Source organism: Phyllostomus discolor, chromosome 1, assembly GCF_004126475.2.
Source record: "Phyllostomus discolor isolate MPI-MPIP mPhyDis1 chromosome 1, mPhyDis1.pri.v3, whole genome shotgun sequence".
NCBI lineage: Eukaryota > Metazoa > Chordata > Mammalia > Chiroptera > Phyllostomidae > Phyllostomus > Phyllostomus discolor.
Window position 1 is genome coordinate 89,626,957 of NC_040903.2, and position 19,467 is coordinate 89,646,423.

The 19,467-nt window shown below is 38.9% G+C and overlaps 1 protein-coding gene across 1 annotated transcript; it reads left to right on the forward strand.

The window, feature by feature from the left end:
• Nucleotides 1-9,206: 9,206 nt before the first annotated feature.
• DDIT4L (DNA damage inducible transcript 4 like) lies at nt 9,207-14,082 on the forward strand. The gene is made up of 3 exons (XM_028508191.2): nt 9,207-9,388; nt 9,724-9,859; nt 11,928-14,082. The coding sequence occupies exons 2-3, from the start codon at nt 9,769-9,771 to the stop codon at nt 12,416-12,418; spliced, it is 582 nt and encodes a 193-aa protein (XP_028363992.1). The 5' UTR covers nt 9,207-9,388; nt 9,724-9,768; the 3' UTR covers nt 12,419-14,082.
• The last annotated feature ends 5,385 nt before the right edge of the window (nt 14,083-19,467 follow it).

Consider the following 19,467-nt stretch of genomic DNA (forward strand, 5'->3'; position numbering starts at 1 on the left):
AAATCTATTTGAAAATAATAATAATAATAAAACTTCCCTAATTTGGTAAAGGAAATAGACATGCAAGCCCATGAAACATAGAGATTCCCAAACATGACAACTGCAAACAGCCCTGGCTGGTGTAGCTCAGTGGATTGAGCACAGGCCTATGAACCAAAAGGACACTGGTTCTATTCCCAGTCAGGACACATGCCTGGGTTGCAGGCCAGGTCCCTAGTAGGGAGTGCATGAGAGGCAACCACACACTGATGTTTTTCTCCCTCTCTTTCTCCTTCACTTCCCCTCTCTCTACAAATAAAATAAATAATATATATTTTTTAAAAAAAGATGGATGTCAAGAGGGCCCCTCTAAGATACATCTTAATTAAAATGTCAAAGTTAAAGATAAAAAGAGAATCTTACAAGTGGCAAGAGAAAAGCAGTTAGTCACCTACAAGATAGTTCCCATAAGGTTGTCAGCTAATTTCTCAAGAGAAACTTTGCAGGTTGGAAAGGATTGGCAAGAAATATTCAAAGTCATGAAAAGCAGAGACCTACAGCCAAGATTGCTCTACCCAGCAAAGCTATCATTTAGAATTGAAGGACAGATAAAGAGCTTCCCAAACAAGGAAAAACTAAAAGAGTTCATCATCACCAAACCATTATTAAATGAAATGTTAAATGGTCTTGTTTAAGAAAAAGAAGAAGATCATAACTATGAACAATAAAATGACAAAAATATGTATCTATCAACAATTGAATCTAAAAAACAAACTAAGCAAGCAAGAAGAACAGAGAGAGAATCATAGATACAGAGAGTGTTTTAATGGTTGCCAGGTGGAAGGGGACTTTGGGAGAATGGGTGAAGAGGTGAGGGGATTAAGAAGTACAAATAGGCAGTTACAGAATAGCCCTGGCATGTAAAATTCAGTGTAGGAAATGGAGTAGCCAAAGCACCCATGACCCATGGACATGAACAATAGTGTAGGGATTGCCTGAGGTATTAGGGTTGCTGGCTGGAGACGGGCAAAGGGGTAAAAATTAGGACAACTGTAATAGCACAATCAAGAAAGTATAATTAAAAGAAACTCCTAGGTGATTCTGAGACTCATCCTCTCCAGAGTCAGAAGCCAAGTCTGTATAAAAGCTGTATGTGGAGCCAGGTCTCCTAATACTCTAGCTACAAACTCTTTATTATCCATTACATACAAAGTAAAATCTACTGCCATCCTGAAAAATCCAAAAGGACACTCGATGAGTTACTTACTGCAAGAGAGTGTGAATTCACATGAACAAATTCACATAAGCCATGTGTATTTAGGATGGCCACCTTTGACTGAACTCTTAACATGTAGGAGGCATGTTGCCAGAAACTCAACACACATTGTTCCTTTGACCCTTCCATATTACAGATGAGGAATACAAAGGATTTTATCTCAGAGCTTACTTGAGACCCCACAAGGATTTGTAGTCTAGTTTGGTTGAGCTAGAGCCTGAAGTCAAACCATTAAAGTGTGCTGCTCTGCTGCACATACAGAGGTGTTTATGTTTAGCATACAGACATCTAAACCTACTGCAAAGAGAGTTTTGTATAGCTATAAATTAGTTTGTGAAGTACTACTTATTGCTCAGCTTAGATATGATGCAGCAACAGTGTCACACACTGAATGCACTCCAGCTTGCTTTCAGCTATACCAACAAATCCTGGAAGGCTGCTTTAGCCATTTATGAGTTAGAACCTCCTCCACAATATATATTGCCTCAAAAACCAGTTCTTAATTATCAACACAATATTTCAGAAAGTCAGGCCAATGTTTAAAAGTCTATTTTATGATACAATTATAGCAGAAGAGATGAATACTTGCATAACTGTATTTACTCTCTCCAGTAAATTTGGAAGTAACAAGATATATATATATATATATAAAACACAAGATATATATATATATATATATATAAAGATATATATATATATATTTCTATATTATGCCCTTCCTGCCAAATTTGTTGTTTCTAAAACAACCTTCCACAGGCCAATCATTTTAAATACATTTTACAGTGTAAGCCCACTCCTGATGTTACATAATTGGCTTCTATTTCATCAAGGTTGAAAACAGTTTACATTTTGAAAGTGCCTCAAGATTAAGCAGAATTTTATTTTTATATAATACATCTTCTCAGAAAAACTGCACTGTTTTCATGTAGCTGTGAAGGGCTAAGATCCGCACAAGATGGATTAAATTTGTTAGGGCCAGTGCGTGTGACGACGGGAGCTATGGGGACTCCACCAGCCAAGAGCACTGCTGGGAGCCCATCTTTCCTCAAGGCCCTGCTCTGCATATGGTAGGAATGCAATAAATATTTTTATTAATTGGCCCAGAAAAAGTTTTATAAGTGCTTAGATGGTCTGTTTTTTATTCTCTTTAAAAATTGATGCTGCTCACATTTTAACTGCATACATTATAAATCACCTAGGAATCTTTTTAAAAAAACATAAATGGTTTTAGTCAGGTTTAGCACTGAGATTCTGCAGTTCTTACAACCTAGTCAAGGAAACCAACTGAGTAGCAAGGCTATAAACCTTACTTCAAAATAGATTCATGCTTACATCATTGTGCTGCCTCTCTCTTATCACACTAATTGTAACCTATTTAATTAATTTGTCTACATTCCTTTCTAAACTATAATCTCTCTGGGGATAAGAACACTTCTATTTGGTGCCTAATGGGTAATTAAAACTCAATAAATACTTACTGAATAGTGCTGGACCAATGAATGAGTTGTACAAGATACACTTTTATACACATCCTTAAATACGTGTAAACACTCCCTGAAATACCTTTTCATAAAAATGTCACCAAGACACTGGTGATTTTTCAAAACCAGAGCAAAATTTGTAGTTATAATCATCACTAAATTTTTTAGTGTATTGTATTTGATCCCCACAATAGCCCTTTATGAGTTAATGTTATTATAATTACCATTTTAAAGATAGAGATGGAGGCACAGACATGTTAAGTACCTTATCAGAGTTTGTACAGCTAGTGTCACTGCTGGTACACGAACCTAGGCAGTCAGGCTCCACAGAATATATATCTAACTACTATGAATATGAAAAAAAAGGAACTTGTAACTTTGTCAGATTTTTTTAACCTTAATATGCTTTATATCTGCAGAAAGGGGATCAAGACCATTGTAAACATTACTCTGTAGAATCCTCTATCCAGTTCACACTAACATTCTTGGATTTAACTTTATTTTTGTGCAACACCACAGCTTTATGTTATAAGCAATATATAGTTTTCTGAGGCACAAATGTGAGTAACAAAAGCTATGCACAGGTTATCCACCATAATAGGACACTTGACTTGTGTAGGGAGGGAGACCAATGAGGGAACAGCACCAACAGGAACATATAGCTTTATTTCTCTTCTTATCTTTTTATACATAAGAATTCCAGGGAAATGTTATGTTATGGTGGTATTCTCAAATTTGGGATTTACAAAGATTTTAAGATGTATTCCCAGAAAATATGTTAAGGACTGATTCCATGTTCCTGGCCAACATTCTCTTATGTGGGCATCTGACTTAGAAATCTTTGAATAATCAAGAAAAAAGAGAGGCTGTATATATTTAAACATATCAGCTTTCTTTATAGGAAGATAGTACACAGCATTGTTCTTGAAAAGAAAAAAATCATACGACTATTTTAAGAGATAAATCACTATGGTAACCATTTCTCTGCTGGAATTTAGAAAGGCAATGCCTTCTGCTACTGAAAGATTCAGCTTTTAGCAGCAGCTAGTACATAATATTTTCTATTGGGCTTTTTTTGTGTTATACTAAATAAGTTTCCATGTTATCTTAGTGAAACATTCTTTATCATTCTACAGAGTGATTCATATTGCATATTAATTATTAAATGGAAATTGTATTTGTTGGAGCATTCTCAGACACAAAAATAATGATAAAATATCTACCTTATCCAGCATATTAACAGAGGATCCTACATATCTTGAAACAATCAAGTGGTACTATAGTCAGTGATTTCAAATATCCATACATTTCATTTTTTTCCAGAAAACCATTTCATAGATTAATGAAGAAAAGTTAGTATGTAGAACTCTGTATTTTTCATCAAAAAAAACTTTGCATACATTATTGTCTTACATTGGGAGATCTCCCACCTGCTCTCCCATATAGACTTATGCATTAGAATAAAAAGTCTTTCCCCATCAGTGGCAAATACTTTCCAGATTTCCTACAAACAGGAAAGATCAAAATGTTCATTCTACTTTAATAATACTTATACAACCCCTTTAGTCCCTTTAGTGCTTGCTGCACTGAACCAGAGAACTATAATTTCAGAGCAATAATAATAACTATCACTCATTAAACACTTGCTATGTACCAGGCCCTGTTCGAAGACTTCACATGAGCACTAGATTTACAAATTTAGTACAACCAAGGAAAGCCAGCAACAGTGTACATTTAAAGAGCTCAGATTTGTTTATTAAAAAAGATACTTGCATTCAACACAATCCCTGTTAAAATACCAATGACATATTTCACAGATATAGAACAAACATTTCAAAACTTTATATGGAACCATAAATGAACACAAATTAGCCTCAGCAATTTTGAAAAAGAACAAAGTAGGAGGGATCACAATACCTGGTATCAAACTATATTACAAGGCCACTGTAATCAAAACCGTCTGGTACTGGCATAAGAACAGACACATAGATCAATGGAACGGAATAGAGAGCCCAAAAGTAAACCCAAGTCTCTATGGTTAATTAATATTTGACAAAGGGATCAGAAGCACAAAATGGAGTAAAAATAGCCTCTTCATCAAATAGTGTTGGGAGATCTGGGCAGCTACATGCAAAAAAATGAAACCTGACCACCAACTTACAAACTTACACCATACACAAAAATAATCTCAATATGGATTTAAAAAGCTTAAGTATGAGCTTTTTAATATAAGCTTTTTAATATAAGCTTTTTCGTAAGTGATATGAATCACTCTGTATAAGTTGCAATGCCATAACACTCCTAGAGGAGAACATAGGCAAGAAAATTTCAAATATTCCACACAGCAATATTTTCTCCAATATGTTCCCTAGAGCAAGGGACATAAAGGAAAGAATAAACAAATGGGACTTCTTCAAATTAAAAAACTTCTACACAGCTAAAGAAAACATCAGCAAAATGAAAAGGGAACCAACTGTATGGGAAAATATATTTACCAATGATACCTCGGACAAGGATTTGATCTCCAAAATATATAAAGAACTCATACAACCCCACACCAGAAAGACAAATAGTCTAATTTTAAAAAGGGCAAAGGACCTGGATAGACACTTCTCCAAAGACATACTGAGATTCCAGAGACATATGAAAGGATGCTCAGTACCACTAGCCATCAGAGAGATGCAAATTAAAACCACAATGAGATACCACTTCACACAGGTCAGAATGGCCATCATAAACAAATCAACAAACGTGTTAGAGAGGATGCGGAGAAAAGGGAACCCTACTGCACTGTTGGTATGAATGCAGACTGGTGCAGCCACTGTGGAGAACAGTATGGAATTTCCTCAGAAAACTAAAAATGAAACTGCCTTTTGACCTGGTAATTCCACTGCTGAGATTATACCCTAAGAATACTGGAACACCAATTCAAAAGAACCTATGCACCCCAATGTTCATAGCGCACAATTTAAAATAGCCAAGTTTTGGAAGTGACCTAAGTGCCCATCAGTAAATGAGTGTATCAAAAAACTGTGGTACATTTACACAATGGAATTCTATGCAGCAGAACGGAGGAACTCCTACTCGTTGCAACATCTTGGATGGAGCTGGAGAACATTATGCTAAGTGAAATAAGCCAGGCACTGGAAGACAAATACCATATGATCTCACCTATAAGTGGAACCTAATCAACAAAACAAACAAGCAAGCAAAATAGAACCGGAGACACTGAAATCAAGAACAAACTGACAGTAATCAGAGGGGAGGGGGAAGGGGGATAATGTAGGGAAGAAGAGGAAGGGTCATCAAGGCACATGTGTAAAGGACACATGGGCAAAGCCAAAGTGGGGTAGGATCGAGAGTGGGGGGTGAAGATGGGCAAGGAAGGGGAGATTGGTGGTGGGAGGAAATGGGGACTTGAACAACAATTTTAAAAAAGATTTTGGCATTGATTAGAATCTATTTTAATCCTCAGAACAGCCCTGAGTTTGCTAAGTGTCTTTAGATGTCGTACAAATCAACTTTCATGTCCTGTAAATCCTCCCTGAGCCTACTGTACAGATTAAGAAAGTAATTTTTCCTTTGTTGTCATAGTTTATGAAATGAAATAAGCAATGCACTGAATGTAAATGTATTAATAAGACCTTGTGAACAATTGCTCATACTGGATAAAGAGAAAAAATTGGCTGGTAAATCATGTGATAAATATTCAACACTATAAATCATGAATACAGAAGACACCAGTATTTCCTATAACAACACATTAAAGCACCATTTTTTTTGTTTTTTGAAATATCTTTGATTCTGAATTTATACTTGATGCGAGCAATAATATTACAAATATTATATTTATACATGAGGGAACCTGGAACTTAAAGATTTGTGTATACATCAGATGAACATACTGTTGTTATTTGCTGCTGTTTCATTTTTGTAAGAAGAATGATGAGTAAATCGTAGTAAGAAAAAAGCAAGCATGCTTATGATTTTTGCAGTTTGCTATAACATATTAGTATATTAGAGACAATCAAATTATTTAATCAATTAGATTTTCTCTTCATATACAACTATTATTCCCAAGCAAGCACCCTCATGAACTATTTTTTAAGTATTAACTATAAAGGGTATAATAAAATAGCAATGAAATGTACTTCATCGCTGCACCTGATAAATACCTGAAACACACCAATGTGATGAACTTTTAGTTATAAATAATTAACAGTATCCACATCATTTAAAAAATCCAAAAGACTAACTGTGTCATCTCACAACAATGCTATTTATCTATTATGGCACTTAATTTTCCCTAAGTCTGCTGTATGCTTCCTTTATAAAATCAGCTCTGTTTATGTAACACTGCAAAGATACAAACTGGTGGTAACAAAATGGAATTTTTTATCCTTTTAAGTAGATAAAAAAGGACAATTCCCGCTAATTATTTCAGATGTCTTCTACAACAATCATGTCTTATGCCCTGTAGTTCCTGAGAGGAGGGCCCATTTGGCAAAAGAAATGATAGTATTTAAAGTATTTTGTAATATAGGTAAGTTATTTTTTGCAGTGAAATCCCAAAGGGCTTTGCAAAATTTTAGTTAGGTGAGCTGAGAGTAACTGCCACTTCCTAAAGTTCTAATCATCTTTCTGGCCCTTTGGGAATGCTTAATTTATGAGTTATGCCTAAATACCCTAAGGAAATTGAAATGGGTAATTTCTTTATTTCACTGTACATGTTCGGGCCACTCATTAATCCTAAATTATTAATCCTAATAACTCTCCTTGGAGGCAGGTAACAGGCAGTCTCATTAATACTGCCCCCCCCCCCCCTAAGGAAAGGAGGCTCTGCCTGCACCCACCCACCCCCCTTCCCACTGCCAGGCAGCTGACACCTGAGATCTGACCAGAGGCACGTATCTATTGGTGCTGAACACACTGGCCACAAAAACTGATTTTTAATCGGCTTAGATGGACTTTCTGTGTTTTCCAGTTTTTTGTTATTGAAATGGAAGTAGAAAGCTGCTTTCAAAGACTAGCCTATCAGCCTCTCCTTCCTTGGCTTGCCTGACCTTCAGGCAGTACAGCTGCCTGAGGGGAGTTAAAAATGGACTGTCAAGCTGGCTTTAATTTCTGCTGCTCTGCCTCCAAATGTCCTCCCACTGATCTGTTTATCACACTCTCCTTATCCCTTCTGTTGTTTTTCTTACTGAGTTTTTAGCCTGGACAGCTGAAACTGGCTTTCAAGGTCCTAACCTGCAGATCCTTGTACCAGCGACAAAGTAATCCTAGATGACTGAGAGCCAACACTCGAACTTCCTGCTTTTGAAACAGTCTCTCCTCCCAGGCTTCCCCGCCCTTTCCTTCCCTAGACCCACCACCGTCTTTGGGAATGGCCACTCTGAACAGACCATCTCCTACTGGCACACCAACATGGGACAGGGGTGGCTTAGGAATTTTGGAAGAAAACACATTTGGCTTCTTGCCTGTGGGCTCTTTCCCGGGCTTCTCCGTTCCTCTGAACGCTCAGGTTCAGGACTGAGCATCAGGCCTCACAGGATTATCCCTAAGGGGATATAAATCTATTTTCGTTGCCCAAAGCCCCTTCAAGACCGCCCAAGCCCAAATCTTCCCCCTGGCAGGGTTCGCCTGGAACTTCTGCCTCCGGGAATGCCATTTGCTCCCTGCGACCAGGCGGGTGAAGGAGGTAGCTAACATCCCACTAATGGTTTTGTTTAGTTTCTTGGCAAACTCCACTTCATTCAATCTCCCGGCGCTCAGGAGTCAGGTCTAATTAAAAGAGTACCAGGCTCACCCTTCTCGCCGAGAAAACGCATTAGTCATAGATGAAAACAGCACGAAGAGTGCCGAGAGCCCGGGAGTGCAGTGGGTAGACGAAAATGCTGGAGAGCCTTCGCTGCCGGAAAGGAAAGCTACATCTGACCGCGTTCAGGAGCGAAGGACACAGAAAGCCAGGGACCTGGGGTAAAGTTGACTTGGATAAAGGCCAGAACTAAGTGCAAAAGATGCTCATTGAACGTAGAAACAAAGTTAAGCAAAGAGTTCGACGTGACACAGAAACGCCTCAGGCCGTAGCAATAGACAAAGGGCAGAAACTTCCCGCTGCCGGGGACCGAATCGCAGCAAGGGAACCAGTAGTGTGAATGAGAGCGTGCGCTAGGGGAGGGGTCGCACCAAAGAATCCAAGTTGGCGGCAGAAGAGAGTGGTCAGTTTTGGGCGAGTCGTACACTCGGAATTGCGGTCACAGTGGCCCGTGGCCCACTCGGGAAACCGCAGACATCAAGAGTGCAGCAACCTCGTCCCCATCTCCCAGCAGCTCGCCTAGGGTGGCCAGAACACTCAGGTTTGAAATGCAACCCCACCACGGGAGCTGCGGCGCGCAGGGGCGGGGACGCGCCGCGCAGGTAGGCGGGGCGGGCTGACCGAGTGAGAAGGCTGGGCCTATAAAATACTCGCTGCCCTAGAGGCGGTGCAGTTCAGTCGGGCCGGTACCAGGTGGGCTGGGGCTGAACAGGTTGTGGATCACTGGTGGGGTCTGCAAATCAGAGAGGCCCCGAGGGTGGAGGCTTTGAGGAGAGTGCCTGCCTCATTTTACCCTTCTGCATTGCTAACGCGTCAGCTTCAAAGAACTCCCGGCAGGTAAGAGACAGCGGACTGGATACCGGGGGAACAGAGGCTGGGGCATCCGCTGCCCGATCGTGGGTGTGGGGCGGGGGGGGGGGGTCTCGGAGGGGTCAGTGGTGAGCTCCGCAGGCCAAGTCCGCTCCAAGTTGTGCTAACTTTCAATGAGTTTCAAGTCGTGGCCGTAGTTGGTGTCTCCGCTCGCGAGACTGCCGACTTGAGTTGCAGAAACCGGTTGCTTCACTTTGGAAACTGACTGCTCGCCTATTTCGCTCGGGGTACACGAGGCATTTTAGGATCCTCTACACGTCTTGCGGCTCTTGCAAGTCTGTCTTATTGCCTACTTTTTCCAGCACCCCAGGTCGTTCTGTCCCGCGAGGGAAACGGAGCCGTTGACCATGGTTGCAACTGGCAGTTTGAGCAGTAAGAACCCGGGCAGCATTTCAGAGTTGGTGGACCCTGGCTTCTACCCGAGGAGCCTGCTGAATGGTGAGTTTCCCAGCTGCCGGCCTCTCTCTCCTCCAAAGGTTGCAGCCCCTCCATAGATCGGATGGGGTGGATGGGGGAGGGGTGTGTGGAGTCACCACTTTACTCACTGGAGGTGTCAGAAAATCCACCTGAGGAAACTGCTTTCCAAACTTTCTAGCATCTTCTGTTCATGATGGCGAGAAACAAAAGTGGCAAAAAATAAAAACCAAAAAAAAAAAAAAAAACAATGAGGGCTGTATAAGTCTAGTCTGCTAATAGATTCTTCAGGATGAAAAGTTGTGCAAGTTCCTTACCCTAGATGGTTTTAAGTTTTGGTGAATTTTAAGTATACAGTTATGTGTGTTTTAACAAATGTAATCACCCTTGTAATCATGACCATGGACCCCTCCGACCAAATTCCCATGTATCTATTGGGGAGCCATCAACTCCCCACTCTCCTCCCCATTTGCTTTTGCCTCTGAATTTTCGTGTAAATGGAATCATAATAGGTAGTCTTTTGTAGCTGATTTCTTTCCTGCAGCTTAATTATTTTGAGATCCGTCCATGGTGCTGCATATATCTGTATGTTTCATTTTTTTATTGCTGTGTAGTATTCTAATTGAGGATATACCCATTATTCCCTTTTTAATGCCAGAGGGAAATTTAAAAACAGAAGTGATGCTGGATGCACTGTCATTTACAATTTTAAACCGCAGTTTCTAAGTTAACACCTCGCTCTGCCACTGAGGAGTTGTGTGGGCAGAGACAAATCGCTGAAGATATTTGGGCCTTCCTCATTTAGAAGGCAAAGTGGTTAATGATCTAATTTTATAGCCAACTCTTTAAAATTCTTTATCTTGTATATATGGAGCATCATAATTTGGAATGCATTTGCTTTATTTAGTTATTTTAAACACACACACACACACACAATGATCTAAGTGAATACGTGATGTGGAGAGAAGAAACCACAACAGCCAATGAGGGTGAAGTAAGCTTAAGGGAGGGAGGAGCCACAGGACCTCTGCCTGCACCCTGCTCAGTTGACTGTGTGTGGCATCTTGCCAAGTGGTAGGATTAATTTGGAAGGTAGGTGACCAAATGCAGACCTATCTCTTTTCCTTTGCGCAAATCTAATTTTGTTTTCCTAAGACTATTTTGTTTTGCTTGGCCATGGAAAACTACCGAGCCAGTTATAAATATCCTAGTGGACCTCAAAGGTCTTCTTTGAGCAATTTTTAATCAAAGAGACTGAAGCTAAAATTGGAATTTACAGGCCAATTCCAGTAAAGGCTTTTAAAGAAAGAAACAAATGTAATAGATATTTAATATAGCTTCTCAGATTCAAGTTTATCACTTAAGAACAGTGGCAAAACTTTGGTATTACAGCAATAAACTCATATGTTCTTTTTTTAAAATTTTATTTATTTACTTTTTAGAGAGAGGGGAAGGGAGGGAGAAAGAGAGGGAGAGAAACATCAATTGGTTGCCTCTTTCACACCCCCAACCAGGGACCTGGCCCACAACCCAGGTGTGTGCCCTGATGGAGTACTGAACCAGTGACCTTTCAGTTTATGGAATGATGCCCAACCCACTGAGCCACACCAGTTAGGGCCAACTCATATATTCTTAGAGTTAGAAGGTAATAGTTCCGTAGTTGAAATATATATATATATATATAATATATATATTATATTTTTTATTCCAGAAGTAATACATGTTCTCTGTAAAACAAATGGAAAATCTTCATAAGGAAGCAAGAAATGAAAGAAAATCACTGATAATCTAGGATAACCATAGAGATTTTTGATACACAGTCTTCAAATCGTGTATGTGTGTGTACAGATAAATTTAAAGAAAAATGGTTATATACTACCCACCTTATTTATCAAAATCTTTATTTCATAAATGAGATGTCAAATGGTTTACTCTGTTACCCCACTAGTTAATTGCAGAGTGAGATGAGCTGACTGCCAAAGAAATAATAGAAACAGACAGATGTGGTAGATAAACATAACCAGTGTTTCTATCTTGGTGTGGTTGTCCTGCTCCTGGATTTCTTTTCATTTGAAACTTCTGTTTTCTACAGATTTTGACTACTGGGATTATGTTGTTCCTGAACCCAACCTCAGTGAGGTGATATTTGAGGAGACCACTTGCCAGAGTTTGGTTAAAATGCTAGAGAACTGCCTGTCCCAATCAAAGCAAACCAAACTCGGTTGTTCAAAAGTCCTTGTCCCTGAGAAACTGACCCAGAGAATTGCTCAAGATGTCCTTCGCCTCTCCTCCACGGAGCCCTGTGGCCTGCGAGGTTGTGTCATGCACGTGAACATGGAAGTTGAAAATGTATGTATAAAGCTGGATAGGATTGTGTGTGACTCTAGTGTCGTGCCGACTTTTGAGCTGACACTGGTGTTTAAGCAGGAGAACTGCTCATGGACCAGCTTCAGGGACTTTTTCTTTAGTCGAAGTCGCTTCTCATCCAGCCTCAGACGAACCATGATCCTGAGCTCAGGATTTCGACTTGTTAAGAAAAAGCTTTACTCCTTGATTGGAACAACAGTCATTGAAGAGTGCTGAAGGGAAGCATTTAAAAAGGTCCTTTTATGATTGGGTAATAAAACTCTGCAGCTGCTCAGTTACAGTCATTGTAGTTTGCCCTGCCTGTTCTCAACAAGAAACCCCAAATCAAGTTCATTTTCTGTATTTCATAGTCACAGCAACCTGTTATTTTGTGGCTTTTGAGAAATGGCCCCAGTGTCTGCATTCTATCACTTTTTTTTTTCTTTACAAAATGGAATGTCATGGAATAAGGAAGGGAAAGGAGCAGTGCACTTTAGTTTTGTATTTGACTCCACAAAGTTTTCCATGTAGTCTTGCTAATGCACTAGTAAACCAACTTTGCTTAGTGTGATTTTTACATGGCTTTTTGTCTGTAAGTTTTCAAATTGATCCCATCAATCACAATGAGCGATGCTTAGTCCATCAAAACTTCCTGAAGTCCATACCGCGAATTTCCTGCCTCTATTTTAATTTGAAGGGTTCTTTTACAAGAGGATAGAATTAAGTGGGTGAGCAGAATTAAAACTAAACCCCATGTAAGAGTGAATAGAAATGTCACCAGGAGAATAGAATGCTTCACCGTTTTCTTGTGTTCTCTCTGCTCTTCTGTTCTAAAGAGGTGGCAAAGGCTTGAGCTGCCATTTTAGTGACCACAGTATTGTTTTAAATAACTTTATGGTACAATACAAGCTCAGTTTTTCTAATTCTCAAGTATTGAGTGATATCTTTAAACTAGAAAAAATGGAAAGTGTTGAACTGTTATTTTACTTATAGTTGATTACTCTTCCATTATGTGACTGCGTACGGGAATAGGACATGAGTTCTCAGATCTCGTCACTTTCTCATTCATTTGATGATCTAGCCTCTTTTCACTATTACATATGCTTAATCTCAGATGAACCCTCTCAGTACTCAGTGTTATCTTGTCCCTAGCCTCTCCTGGGATCTCTCAGGTATCTCTCCTTTACCCAGATCTTCAAAGGAGATAGCTGCAGACTACCATTTTTCACTAGTATGATGTGTCTGTTCCTATAGACTAGAGAATGAGAACCTGGCCTAGTTAACCAGTTCAGCCACCCAACTTTCTTCAGCCTTGCAAACCTGTCCCTTGGGAACAATAAAGGCCTTAATTTTTTCTTGCCCCTACTACCTAGATTGTTATCTTTTTTTAAGCCAATGAGAGGATGTAGCCTCCACACTACAGTGTTCATTTCTGCAAGACCTTAACATCCTTACTCTAGGTCATGGATAAGGAGCTTACCCAGATCTGCCACCCAAGCTATTAGCTCCACTTGACAGACGTGAGGGTAGTAGGGGCAGATGGCTTCATCCTGGTGTAACTCAAAAGCAGGTTGATCCTGTTACTGATCCTATAAGTGACCTAAAGCTTCACTATTTAAATCGTAAAGCCATCTTTAGGCCTGGGCCAGTGCAAGTCAACCCTGTTTTGCATGTGTATTCTTAGTTAGGGCTCGCTAAAGGTGCCTCTGATTCTGGGGGCCAGGCTTCCCTGGCATGGATGTTGAATTGTTGTGCCTTGTCCTCTAACAGTTGTCCTTGACTCTTGTCTATTATGCTCACAAACTGGTGATGATGGCTTATGGAGGCTCTTAAGTTAATATTTCTGTTAAAGGAAATTAAAGTTTGTCTATTTTTGACAATAAAGCATCATATATTTTTAATTCTTTTGTCCTCTTTATATTTTCTGTGTTTATTCAATGATCACCCTAAAATATATTTGACAGTATTTGAGAGAAGATGGCAAAACATCTATCCCCTTTGAGTGATTTGCTTCATAATTTTTCAAATACAAAAATACATTTTATAGGAAGACATTATAATGTCTTCCTTTGGCAACCACCCTTAAAAAAAAAACCTCATTATGTAAAGGCTTTTTCTATAGTTTTTTAACCACCAAATGCAAATATATCAAATTGTGAGATAAGTATACATATTTATTTTTATCAAAACATTCTATTTGAACAACACATCTAATTTCACTGTTATTTATCAAACTGAATGTTTTATCTTTTTTTACCTATCTTAAATTTTTGGTTATGAGCTCAGATTCCTCTCCCTGCCTAGCACACAATTAATGACACTTGCTAACTGGTCAGCACTGTTCTAGATGCTTTACATAAGTCCTCTCATTCCTCACAAGAGCCCTATGAAATGAAACTATTGTCATCTACACTTCATAGGTACATGACCAGACAGACACGGAGAGGTTAAATAACCTGCCCAAAGCCACCAAGTTATGCCGCAGAACCAGAGTATAAAACTAAATGCAGGGACTGTGTTCACCGTGCTGCCTCAAAAGGCACAAGGCAGCACAGAGAACATGGCTGTGGAAGCAAAAGTCTGTGGAAACAATGTCAGAAACATTTGCCCCTAAGTTCAAAGAACAATTCTTAATGTGTTTTTTTATCAGATAGGAAAAAGGAAGAAACTACGGTATTGACAATATTTCCTATTCACTGGAGCATAGCTGTGCTTAGAATAATAAGTCCAAATGTTTAAAACCTGCATTTCAATCCTGGCACCTTTCATGCTTATTTTATGCAATTGGCGTAGTTACTTTTCCATGTACCTTCAAAAAACAAAAACAAAAAGATGTGATCTGTGCCCTAGCTATCTCAATAGGGGGTCATCTGTTATGTCAACCAGAGTACATGAGAGCCTCCTGAAATAATGAGACATCTTAGTTTCCTCTTACTAGTAGAAAGATAGCATTTTATAGTAATGGATTCAGTCTCCTGAATCTGTTTCTCCAGTGATCTATATCCTAATTGGGGTCAGCTTCATGTTGCACTATAGACAGTTTTTCCATTTGCATAGTGGGAGGATGTACAAGTATAAAAATCTTAAGTCTATTACATTGAGTTTTCAATTATCTATATTGCTTTAAAAAAGTAATAATAAGAGTCCAAGGAATATTGGTAGCATGTGAGGGAAGGGTACATGTTGATGAGCTAAGAGGAGTATCATGCAGATATTCAAAACCCCTGACTCCTGCCTATACTCTGCAATTGATTTTGAACTCACAGATCTCCACTGGATCCTCTGCATCTGCCAGAGATAAAGGAGAGGGACTGAAGGATCACATAAGTAACTTGGAGGCCAGGTGGGAAAGTGATGGACATGACTTTGTCTACATCCCACATATCATAGAACTCAGTCATATGGCCCCATCCAATTATAAGAGGGTCTGGGAAATGGGATGGAAAGGTGTGCCTAAGAGGAAGTGGGCTTGATGAACTCATTCTGCCACACAGGAAGAGGCGAATTAGTCTATGAACTAATAGAGAACCCAGATACATACCTACACATATATGGAAAGTTGACTTACCACAGTTAGATCTTTAGATAAATGGGTAAAGGATGGTATTTTCAATAATTGGTGCTATAATAGTTGTTTACCTCCATGGCAAAAAAAAAAACCAGTGAAATTAGATTCATATATATCAAGCATAAAAATCAATTCCAGGTTGATTAAAGTGTTAAATTATAACAGGGTGCAGCCAAAAAAGGGGGGCCCAAATGGGGATTTGTAATGGGGTCCAGAACTCAGGGTGTCCAGGAAATATTAGAAATATATATGTATAGGATGTCCTCACCCCCACAAGTCTGAGCTGGGGGACGGGGCACATGGAACAGGGCCATTGGGAGCTGTGTTGTACAGCAACAGCTGTGAAACTAACCTCTGGCATGGTCACTTAACATATCTATAACTTTAACTGGTTTCATAGATATGTTAAATAGCTGTGGCCATGCCTTGGCCAGAGGGATGGGAGTGACATTAACCCACTATGTAACTGGGAGGCAACTCCCTCTGGGTACAGAGCCTACATGAGAGCTTGGAGAAGATTGGCTCCACACCATGGGGCCACACCTGCCCAGACTTACCATGGCAGCCCAGAAAAGCTGGAAGAATACAGGAATGCTGGCAGGTGTAACTGATTGTGGGAGGAGTTGGAAATGGGGCTGTAGAGGAAGACTGGTGCTGGGATTTAAACCCAGGTGCAGCATTCACGCAGAGGCTTTTTGGGACCATGAAGCTTTGGCAAAAGTTGGGACCGTGCAGCTTTAGGGTGCATTCTTCTTGCCATGTGGTTTCGGAAGCAGGAGAGACTTTGCCTGGAAGGAAAGGGGTGAAAGGATTCTTGCTGGTGGGACACGAGAAGGTGCCACATGGTTTTGGATTAACTGGAAATCATGGCGGCGACACAGCTGATGGTGCCGGAACCGAGGGGCTGCCTGAACCACGGACTTCTACTTCTTTTCCTGAGATACAGTACCCTGGACTGAGCAAAGGGGAGAAGGAAGGACTGTGCGTTTGTGGGTGTCGTAAAGGACTTTAGTATTTTTAATGAAGATATTAAGTCATTACTCTAAGTCTGTATAACTTTTTAAATAAATAATCCCTTCCCTTTTCACCAATCTCTGGCATTGAGAGACATCTTTCCCTGGTGGTGGGCAAGGCAAAGCTAATACAGGGGAGAGGACCCCGGAGCACAAAAGTGGGTCCATTCGGTAATAGTGTATCATTCACACCCTACCCCAGGTCTGTTCTGTAACAAAATGTGAAAGGGAAACTTTTAGAAGAGAATACAATTTTTATGACTTTGATGTAAGGAACGAGTTCTTAAATAAGACGCAAAAGAAATGACTGAAACTTATATTTATCACATATCACTTCTATAAAGAAAATAAAAATACAAGTCATGGACTGGAAGAAAATATCCTTTACATTTATAACTCAAAAAGAGTTAACAACCAGAATATGTTAAGAATTCCTTCAAGGCAATTAAAAAAAAAAACAGCACAAACAACTCAAAAGAAAAAATATGGGAAAACTTTGAGTAGGCACTCTACAGTGAAGGAAACTCATGTGGGTGATAAACACATGAAAAGATGCTCAATCTAACCAGTAATTAGAGAAATGCAAACTAAAAGCACAATAAGACACTAATGTATACTCATCCATATCAGTCAAAAAAAGAGAATGTGAAGATATGGGGAAAAACTCACTGCAACATGCTGATATATGTGAGTTCAGTCTGGCATTATTTTGTAAAGTTGAAACCAAGTATTTTATGAACCTGAAATTTCATTTTTAGTTATCAAGTCTAAACCGGTTTCTTCAAACCTTTTTACTTGTTGTATATCTAAGAGAATTATGTAAGATTACACCCTGTGCCATAATTTTAAATTTCCATCCAAAATTTCCACCCTAATTATAAAAAGTTGCAAATGATGTTCAGTTCCAGGGTGTAATAAATACTGATCTTTTTAAATAAAATGATTATATTACCTTGTTAAATGTTTTCAATGGAATGTAAATAGCATAGTAATTTAACATCAAAATTTATTTAGAAAACACTGAAATAGGGTCTTCAAATTTCTCAGTGTTTTGAGATTTTTTTCTGTATCTTCTTAAAGCCCAGATTTACACTAAATTTTACCTTCTGTTATGTATTTTAAACTTTTGCCTTCTGTTATGTGTTTATGTAATTTATACATAATGCCATTATATATTTTAGCTTGACAGTTTTTATTAACATTCCTTCTTTACAATAGAAACAAGATTATAAATTAAAATTAAGTTTTTTTTAATTTTCTATGATCATAAGGCTATGTTAATTTTTTAATTAAGTTGACTTTACAAATAATAGTGCACAATGATCAAAGCAACATTAAATATGTTTCCAAAATTTCTAAAACTATTAAACATGATATAATACCAGCCCTTAGTGAGATGACTCTTAAATTAGTTAATTTATAGATAAGTATTATTTTTTTGCTAGAATTAGAAGATTGAGTATTATTTCCTATTTTTTGTTTCTATAAATGTAAACTCAGAAAACATTCTTCTATCAATAATTAGATGGGAATTAAGAAGATTTGGTTATTACAATATCAAGTAGCAATCAATCTTTGAGCTACTTTCAAGATATTTGCCAAAATCACATAAATATCTACCACCAAAATTATTTTAAATAATCAATGTGCAGATAATTAAGGTAGCTTTTCTTTCAATATCATTGAAATCAAAAACTAAAAACCACCAGCTTGGCAAAAGGACCTGTTACTTTGCTATATTATATTAGTCTGCTCGGGCTGCCTTAACAAAGTACAATATCACAGATTGAATGGCTTAAACAACAGGAATTAATATCCTCATAGTTCCATGTGCTGGAAGTGTGAGATCAAGGTGTTGGCAGGGTTGGTTTCTTCTGAGACCTTCCTCCTTGGCTAGTAAGGCTGTCCTCTCCCTTCATCTTCACACTGCCTTCCCTCTGCACTGTTTGGGCCCAAATCTCTTCTCATAAGGACACCAGCCATAGTGGATTAATGACTCTAATCCGCTGAGGTCATAGCTGACCTTAATGACTTCATTTTAACTTCATTATCCCTTTAAAGACCCTGTCTCCAAACACAGTCACATGCTGAGTTCCTGAAGAGTCTAAGCTAGAGAAAAGACTATTTATATAAAATATAATGATAACCGTTTGTTCAAGAGCCATTACTAGGAAAAATGAAGCAGCTTTGGGGCTAGATGTAAGGAAGAGAGAAAGGAGAGTATCAGTAAACTTCTGGTATTTAGGTTTTTCTGCTGCTTGTCTAATGCAGACAGTAAAATCATCACCCAGAATTGATAACAAGAAAACTTATAGAAGCTATATAAAATTAACAGCCACATATCTTACATCTGGAATCATTTTTCTTTTAATAACTCATTCAGGAGGAGTTCCCTGGGAATAGTCTGAGACGGAGATTTGCAAGCAGAAGGTTAATGCCCTTTTGATGGACTCTTCTGCACAAGCGGAGGAAGTATTTAGAACAGACTGAGCAAAGGAAATAGTTAAGATTAGATCCTGTCTCTCTGAAAGGCCTCATGTGATCTCCCAGATTCAGAAAGAAACCAAGAAATTAAGGAGAAGCCAGGTGACTTCAGCCTCAGGGTCTTTATTGTGTTTGTTTATGTCATAAAGTTATTTGTTTGCCAAACCAAAAAGGCTTAAAGTTGGGTTGTATCATGCAGGTCCCCGCTGCCTGCCTTCAAG